General features: G+C 37.5%; 1 protein-coding gene across 1 annotated transcript; it reads left to right on the top strand.

Annotated features, from left to right (window-relative positions):
* The first annotated feature begins 941 nt into the window (after positions 1-941).
* On the top strand, positions 942-5,890 carry irx4b (iroquois homeobox 4b). Its single transcript, XM_068050495.1, has 5 exons — positions 942-986; positions 1,311-1,562; positions 2,709-2,815; positions 4,217-4,530; positions 4,828-5,890. Exons 1-5 carry the CDS (start codon positions 942-944, stop codon positions 5,577-5,579), a joined length of 1,470 nt encoding a protein of 489 aa, XP_067906596.1. The 3' UTR covers positions 5,580-5,890.
* Positions 5,891-9,314: the final 3,424 nt, after the last annotated feature.

Below are 9,314 nucleotides of genomic sequence, written 5' to 3'. Positions count from 1 at the left end.
ACAAGACAGCACCTCCCTATTGTATTTTAATGGTTTGATACATGCTTGAAACCTAATACTTTGCATATAAACACATATATGTTACATAATACATCAAGAATTGATCTCTTCCCTTTGCGGTCAGGATATTAGTTTAACTGACTACCCGCTGGTCTAGTGGTACAGTAGTGAGTGCAGGTAGATTGAAATATTGTGGAGTCACTGCTGCTTTAACTGCCCACTTTCCTATCCTCTATTACTGTATCACAATAGGGTGGAGCACAAGTTACCTCTGTTCATTAATATATTTCGAATTAAATACGGCTCCTTCCTCAGCGATCAGAAAACAACTATTGACCCAATAATATGGCCCCGCGCTCTGAGCAGTCATTTCCAAAGAGGGTAACACGATTTTAACAATGGTCGTGGCAAAAAATACCATGTTGTGCTCAATTACCTTATATGTATTGGGATTCATATTGAGGCTATACTTAACTCAGGGCTGTTCTAATGCATTTATATTTGAATCATTTGTGTTCATTTTTCCCACCGTGAAGGTATCTTGAAGTTAGACTGGAGGCTTTTTAAAGCTGGCTTTATCTGACGTCATGCCTACTGATATTAACTAAGTTCACTCGCAGAACACTTTCTCTGTATCTGTCTCGCTATCTTTGTGTGTTCCCCACGCTGCTAAACGATCCACTTTTCCGAACGAACTGTAACGTTCAATTGTCTTGCAAAACGAGATACATAAACCAATGTAGGACAGTACTGGGAAGAAAAAAAGTTTTAAGCTTTATGTAAATAAATTAAATGTGCCGTTTTGCTTCGCCCTATCGAGCATCTAGGAGCCTGTGCGCTTGCCAATCAATTCGTACAGTGAAACCGAGCAAGGCTGCAATAGCGTGGAGATCAGGCGTCTCTCTCTCTCTCTCTTTTCTGAATGTTGGGAGCCCTGGACAATGTCGTACCCACAGTTCGGATATCCCTACACATCTGCACCTCAGGTATGTCATATCGATCCTTCAATTGCTTTGATCGCATACAATTGATTGCTAGCGGCCGTTTCTGTTTTTCAACGCTGCTTCGCCCATAGGCTGATCTTGAATTCATTTCAATACGGATAAATATGACGTGTCTTAACTTTACTGTCCATAATAATAAATGCATGCGTAATTGTAAGCAGCGAAGTTGGTCAGAGACGTGATTTCTGTATTGGGAAAAAGGAGAGAACATACGCATAGGAGGGATATGAAGGAGTCCCAGTGCAGATACTCAGCACCAACGATCCCAATTTATGCATGTTTTTATTATTGTCTTTTTATATATAGTTTCTGATGACCACCAATCCCCTGACTACGTGCTGTGAGTCAAGCGGCAGGACGCTGGTGGACTCAGGGGCTGCCGCCTCTGCTCAAACCCCTGTCTATTGTCCCGTGTATGAGAGCAGGCTGCTGGCCACAGCCAGGCATGAGCTCAACTCAGCTGCTGCCCTCGGAATGTATGGGAGCCCGTATGCCACCAATCAGGGATATGGAAACTATGTCACCTATGGTACAGACCCCTCTGCTTTCTATTCACTGGTAAGTAATCCTCTGATCACTGTTATTATCACTGTCAATTAGAACTGGGACAAGCCAAACTGCCCATGTTTCAACATTGAAGGATTTAGTATCAGGTCAGCCCAGAGATTTAGGTTAATATTTGTTTTTCCTTTGATTCAGAACAAGTATTAAAACCAACATTAGTAAATTTCAAGAATTTCATATTAAAATGAAATATCCGGATGCTGCATTGTGATACACTCAAGTAACTTGATCTTAAAGTAAAATTGAGAATTCCTGAGAGTCACTTGCATTATTCACTGTTAGGCAACATTCCATCACTATTATACAACACATTCTCTGCGGGCAAAACGCTCAAAATGTTTTATTAGTAGTAGTGCTAACATTGTTGTTTTTATTATCCCCCAACACTGAATGTTGATGTGAAATCTGCCTTAAGATCACAAGTGCTCATATATAGAAATATTCATTTAGATTTCGCAGTTCTCAACTGAACGTCCTATGCTTCACTATCATATATATATGTCTGTGAAATATTCATAACAGTGAACATATATAACATAGAATTAGAACACGCAAATGCAATTTGGAAGCATGTGTGGTCAGTGCATTTTGTTTAAATATGTATTTTGGCAAAGAGCATCTTCGGTTCCACAAGCCTATTTATGTGCTGAAAAGCATAGTTCAATTATATTATGGATACAGCTGCCAGAAAAAGCCCGTTTATAACTGGACATGGTATTATGGGTCAATTCCCAAACAGGAGTTTCCCTGTAACATTTCGCAATTCGAAAACATGCAAATAAAAGCATTACAGAAATTGAAGTCCGACAACAAAAGTGAAGCATCAGAACCTGAAAGTCTGTTTTAATTTTTCCACAGTTTATGCCTTTATCTCAGGTTGATCTTAGACTTGAACAAAATGAACACCTTGACGTAATTTTTTTTTTAAAAATAATAAAACGACTTGACCTGTACATAATTGCCAGGGATCATATTGTTATTGTTGCTTATCTGGTTGCAGCCTTCCATTGTTCCGTCAGTTTTGATGCTAAATGTTCTTCAGGACGCTGCCTTTTGCTGATCAAAACGATCAATATAGAGTTTTCCATTAATTAAAAGTGCAGGTAATGAAGTCAAGATATGTCAACATGTCTCTTTCAGAGTCCTTTTGACACCAAGGATGCAGCAGGATCTGCGCATGCGGGAATCACCCAGGCAGCTGCCTATTATCCATATGATCCTAGCTTGGGACAGTATCAGTATGACAGGTGCGCAAGTAGATATTCACTGAGCTTCCTGGTCCAGTCGAACTATTTGCACTTGTGATCATAGTAATGTTATATTTTTTTTAAAATCATTACTGAAAACATACACCAAGTAGCTATTCTGAGAGATGTACTTATGTATAAATGTTTATAACTTTTAAACTATTTTAAATACGCAAAATTAAAGACAGCCTGCAGTTTTCTTGGAGTTGCCAAAAACAAATTGTCTTTTCAGTGCAGTTTGATGCAAAGCACATCAAAACACGAAATCTAATTACCATGAAACGAGATTAAATTAATCTGTTTTTGTATGTTTTGAATTACTTGTGACTATTAGCTTGATGAAACATTCTGGTCACTTTTGAAACTCTCTTTTGTATAATGGTGCATGCACGTCATATGTGGAAAAATGTAATAGTGTGTGTGTCTATACAGTTATTAGTTTCAAGATTGTCTAAAACCACTTAAGTCACTTGGAACGCTTCAAGCCCACTGGTCGTGTGTGACCTTTCCAAGCTAAGTTACATTAAATATTGAAGTGGAGCTGAGTGTCTTATTTAAACGCATTTTACTGTTTTAACTTAGAAGGAAAGGACATAATTGTACAGTGAACTGAATTGGGGCGAATATACTGTTGTAGTAGGTAGAATGAACAAGAGTCCTTCCACAGGTTTAGGGTAAGTGAATGCTTTAGAAATCAAACTGAGAGGTGTGATGGGCTGACTACAGCCACATTTCCTTCACAACTCTCTTTTGTTTTTTTTTGCACTCGTCTCTGTAACATCCGTTCTTTTGGCACTTTTTCAGTAGCCTTAGCGTTTTATCTTTCCATTTAATTTAGCTGGCGCCCGTTCAATCGTATATTTTATCACATCGGGGATCAATATGATATTTCAAAAGCCTACACGCCAATGTCAGGCATCAGAGCTAAATAAATTATATCAGTGAAGTGAAAGTAAATGTGCACTGCACATGATCTTTACATATGGCACACAGAGGTGAGTTACTTATGTTTTATAATTAATTATAACAAGTGAAGCATCTAGATCTTATTTTTAGGACAGAACAAAATGTACGGAGAATACAATGGCAGCGAGAATACCTGAACAGGAAAGTCAGCGAAGCGAAATCCTTAGTTTTCAGAGAGATTGCACTTCCCAGAAATATGTTAAGTCGGCGTGTTTTATTATGTGTTTAGTATTTTTACTACATTTTAGTCCATTTGTGTTTATCAACGAATTACTGACCAAATACTGAACTGATAAAATAGCATAACTCTAGTACAAAGGCACCATGGTATATACGTTCAGAATCCTTGTTACAAAGTAGAAGAGGATAACTAAATATATTCTACATGATGATAACTTTCTCCTTTTTAATTTTAAATTATTTTAACAAACTTAGATATGGTGCGGTGGATCCAGGAGCCAGGCGTAAAAATGCAACCCGGGAAACGACCAGTACACTGAAAGCTTGGCTGCAGGAGCACAGGAAGAACCCCTACCCGACCAAAGGAGAGAAGATCATGCTGGCCATCATCACCAAGATGACCCTGACCCAGGTCTCCACCTGGTTCGCCAACGCCAGGAGGAGACTCAAGAAAGAGAATAAAATGACCTGGTCGCCCAGGAATAAATGCACCGATGACAAGAAATCTTACGATGACGAAGAAGATGAAAGTCCAAATGATAAAAGCCCAGAAGATAAACACAATGATGGTTCGCTTTCTCTGTATTCTCTTCATTAGACAAAATGCGATACTTTGCATAACTGTAGAACTAACAGTAAACTGCTGTACTTCATACTTTATAGTGAAATAATGTGCTTCGCCTATGAATAAAGATTTCGCTGGGAAACACCACTCAAGAAAATATATATATATATTAATTTAAAAATATAAAAACAATCGACAAAAATAGTAATAAAAACGTGACAACTTTTAGTCTGTTGTTGTTTAATGCAAGTATATAATAAACGGATTCGAAACTTATCTTTTTGACACTGTATTTTGACAGATACCACATGCAAAGAAGACAAAGAGCTGCAGCTGAGTGACCTCGATGACTTTGATGCGATCGAGACAGAAAGTGATGAGTGTGAATTGAAAGGCCCATTTCAGCAGATGGACAACAATCAAATCAGAGTCTCAGATTGCCCGACTGACCAGTGTAAGAAGGTCTCTTTAAAGATACCCCTGCCAACACCGGATGATCGCCATTCTGAAAAGGTCAAGGACTGTCTCAAGCGAGTAATGGCTAACTCCGAGCAAGACTTAATGGCAGGAAGACAGAGAGGATGTGAGTCCAAGCTTTGCTTCCAGCAGCAACAACATAGTCAGCAGATGCTCGACCACAAGCCTCGGATCTGGTCCCTGGCTCAGACGGCTACTTCTTTGAGCCAAACTGAGTATCCATCTTGTATGTTGAAACGGCATCAACAGGCCATCTCCTCCTCGCCTCTCTTGACCTCTATGCCTACCAGCGTAGTGGACAGGCAAGATTCTCCAGTAACCACTCTAAGGAATTGGGTGGATGGGGTTTTCCACGACCCTCTACTCAGACACAGTACTTTGAACCAAGCATTAACCAACACCACCGTTTCCTGGGCTACCACCAAAGGTGCTATCTTGGATACAGAGGCAATGGGGCTCTCTTTGGGAACACCTACAAATATGATTAAAGGACAGATCCCAGGTTTACCCCAACAAGCAACTAATAAGGAACTCCCAGCATTTCCTAAAACAGGAAACAAAATGTTTTGTTCATAACAAATCAAATGGGATGGACTCTTTTTCTGGGGCCTTGTGACGCACTACGAAGAGGCAAACTTTAACTTTGAGATGTTCTATTCACAAACCCAGTCCATCTTTTATTAGACTTTATATATTTCATCACTGTTTTAAGCGTTTCACAAAATAACTGAAGTTATTTCAAGAGCTCTTTAACTGAATAATGCTGTGTAATTTATTCAAGTCCATGTTGGAAAGCACGTCTAAACTATAGTGTAGACACATCGGTAACGTTTACAATCCCAGAGTTTACAGAAGTGGCTATCTTGGGTTGGAATTCGCAGTCTGCTTGAAAGCATGCAAATATAATTCCCCGAAAATCCAGTTTTGAAAAACTATTTATGCTACCATCAAGCTCTGCCAATGAATCACAAGCAACACTTGTTAAAAGTTTACACCATTGCACAATTCTTTGGCTTTAAAAGATACGAGAATATATGTTAAACATATATGCACTGAAATAAATGTGCTCTTTTAGAGGTAACTAACGAGTGTTGTGTAATTACATTATGGACAGATGGAAGTAGGTTGAGTTAAAGCGTTACTGCTTCAATTTTCCATTTTAAAGTTATATCATTAGATGAACGTTTCCACAACCCATATTATTCGCTTTGCCAGTTTTAGATAGTGAAAATAACCTGCAACTTACACCTAATATAGTACAGAACAGAGTGCCATGCATTTACAGCACATTTTTGAGAAATATAAATGTAAGCTGCTTCCCCAGCCAACACTATTTTTCCTGACTATTGTTTCGTTATACACTTGAACTTATTGCTGCGATGTTACAATTGCTAGATTAAACCAGTATTTTAATTATTTTGATTCCTAAAACATCGTCTCTGCAAACTTGGATTTAAAAAAAAAATTTCCATTCGGTATTTGTGTAAAATTAAAAACCCACATTACTTTTCGGTCACAGTTTCAGTCGCGGAAAGATGGGAACGCTTGATACACGGTTTTTAACGGTTATGGTGCCAGGGTACTTGTTCATTCTTATTGCTGGGATGTGTGTGTTTACACATGCATGTCTAATTGGAAAATAATAGAGAAAGTTGGGTTTTATGACTAATATCTAACAGGATGGAAGAAGTCTGAAATAGTATGGCACTGGTTCAGTTAAAAAAATCTTATTGTCTTTAAAACATTAAACAATGCATAAATTTATCGCTCATAATTCAATACATTTTCAAGAGCTACTTTGCGTTTACTGAGCAAAAACAAAAGCTGCAGAATTTAATTATTCAGTTAATGGTATTACCTTAGGAGGTAAAGTTTGCGAATAAAATACTCCATTTGTTGTGTCCATTTCAGTTCTCTGATCAAGAGAATAGTTGCGCAATCAGTATTTAGTACCAGTGTGCTTCACATAATATGCTTTTTTTTAATAACACGCCCAGTCTGCATTTTCTATAACTTTTTAAACGTCCGAAAGAAGGTAACAAAATAAAATATTTGCAGTCTTTAGGTACCAGTCCACGATATGTATTGGTCTGAATGCTTAGTAGTAATCCTAAATCACCTTCACAACACCTCTGCAATTCTCAGCAAAATGGGACACAGTGTCTGTAAACATTTTATAAACAGCTTGCAATTTTAATTACGGCTGCGAACTGTAATGTATCAAACTGCTAAGTGGCTTGTTTTGAAATTATGATTTAAGAAACAGTCTTTTCTCTCCTAAATTCTACTTCTGCTAGTTGTATACGTCGTACATCTGGTATAAAAAGAATACGGACATTATACACATTAGCCTTAATAAGAAAATAAATTGAATTTGACGACAGTATTTTTAATTTTGTTCATTAAAATTAAAAAGAACCATGTGAAACATATTGCAAATCTGTTTAGTCGTGTCTGTAAACACGATCTATTATACCATCTTTAGCACAAATTATGCACTAAAGAAAATCCAATTTATCATCCTATAGTTATGGTGGGTGAATACAATATCTTCTACATATATCATGAGCCAGATCTACGATAATAAGGATTTATGCAGTCACATTTCTTGTCACTGTATTAAAATTCCCTGCTCTTTGATGATATTGTCGCGATCACAAATGTTGCTATTTGCTAGACCCGCTTGTCAAAGATTCTGACAAGATCCCTGGTCGCCAAAATGTGCAACAGCTAAGATAATTTGAAGTGAAATTTTCATCTTGACACTAACCCCTCAATTTCTAGAGGCTCTGCACCCTATGATCTCCAAGGCAGGCTAGGCTTTACGCTGAGCCACGTCTTCGCTGAAAAGGGCAAAAAGAACTTGAATTAGTTGTAATAGATAAAAGGGCAAAAAAAAAGAGTCAAGGGTACTTGACAGTAATAGCGAAAGTCTATTCTCCAGGGGAAAGTGTACAGCTAGAGGCTGGAGTATGATGAATTTTAATGTAGCCTGGGCCAGCCGGAGCCTTTAACTGAAACCTTAGACAAATAAATAATTTTCAAAAATAATGCAACTGACAAAGTCTGGGTAATGTAACCATTAGACGGTGGAGGTGGGGAGATGCAATTGTGCTGAAATTGGAATGGAAAGGTAGATTGTGCTGAGGGTGAAAAAAAAAGAATCAGTTTTCGCTGGGTACTCTAAATCATTCAGCCGTGGCAAATTCAAACACACAGAGGAGGGGATGCTAAATTAACAGCGCTTTTTACATAGAGCCCAAATAAAACTGTAATCACCGACGCGTTACTTTTCATTAACCGAGTTTGACAGCAGCATATTCAGCCTCGACAAGGGAACATAAGCAAGGAAATAACTGCTCTCAAACTGAGAGTCATAAGATAATTCCTTAAGCTCCATTAACAACTCTTAGCCGCAGGAAATGGGCTCCCTGAAAACATCTCAAAATCTAAAAGCTTTATCGACCTCTCAAACCCTTGCTGATGGTTCTATTTTTTAACTTAGAGAAAGATGTCCAGCCGAGGTAATAGACTCTGACACAACACCTTCTCATTTGTAAAAGGCAGACTTAAACGACATTTGAAAACCAACCAATTAAGCTTTAAAATTCATTGACACATAAGAATATTTATGATTTATGACACTCACATTTCATTTTTTCACACTTCTATGCTATTGTCATAGCCGCAGTTCAAATGAAATAATAATACACATTTTACATAAAAACAAAGTAATTTGGTCCAGGCAGTACTAACATGCTGGAAGATTTATGTATTGCATAACGTCAACATGTAGCCTTCACAAGAACAATGAAACAAGAAAGATGGCTCGCTCACCATGAAAATGAGTCCAATGCACACATGAATTTTCTATTTCAAAATGAATATAATTGTGTTTTTTGTAAAAAAAAAAGTATCTGTAGAATAGTTGTAAGACAGTTTTCATGCAAAGCCAAAAAACAGGTTACAACATTCAGTATTTCAAAATGATTCAGTTTCTTAACTGGTAGGTCCAAGTATGTCTGAAACTATATATACACATATATATTGTGCAAATATACATGGACTGAACACTGAGAATGGTTAAATTCATTTGTGTGCAAATGGTCTTCGAACAAATTTCTGACATAAGCAGATGTTTAGCAAGTCTTAGTTTGTTCTAATTTTAGCACTGGTATAATCTAGTCTATGCAAGTCCAGTTATAAAATGAGTAACTTTTGGATCATTCAGATCCAAGACATAGGGAGGCTATTACATTTAAGACATGCCTGGATCAGCTAAGTGAAAGTGTTATTTAAGCACATAATTTT

The sequence above is a fragment of the Heterodontus francisci genome, chromosome 2, assembly GCF_036365525.1.
Source record: "Heterodontus francisci isolate sHetFra1 chromosome 2, sHetFra1.hap1, whole genome shotgun sequence".
NCBI classification, from domain to species: domain Eukaryota; kingdom Metazoa; phylum Chordata; class Chondrichthyes; order Heterodontiformes; family Heterodontidae; genus Heterodontus; species Heterodontus francisci.
This window is presented reverse-complemented; position numbering and strand designations above follow the sequence as displayed.

Coding starts and splice junctions, on each gene's coding strand:
- irx4b (XM_068050495.1), top strand. CDS start 942: ATGTCGTACCCACAGTTCGGATATCCCTACACATCTGCACCTCAG. Junction 1,563..2,708: donor CCTCTGCTTTCTATTCACTG/GTAAGTAATCCT, acceptor TGTCTCTTTCAG/AGTCCTTTTGACACCAAGGA. Junction 4,531..4,827: donor AGAAGATAAACACAATGATG/GTTCGCTTTCTC, acceptor GTATTTTGACAG/ATACCACATGCAAAGAAGAC.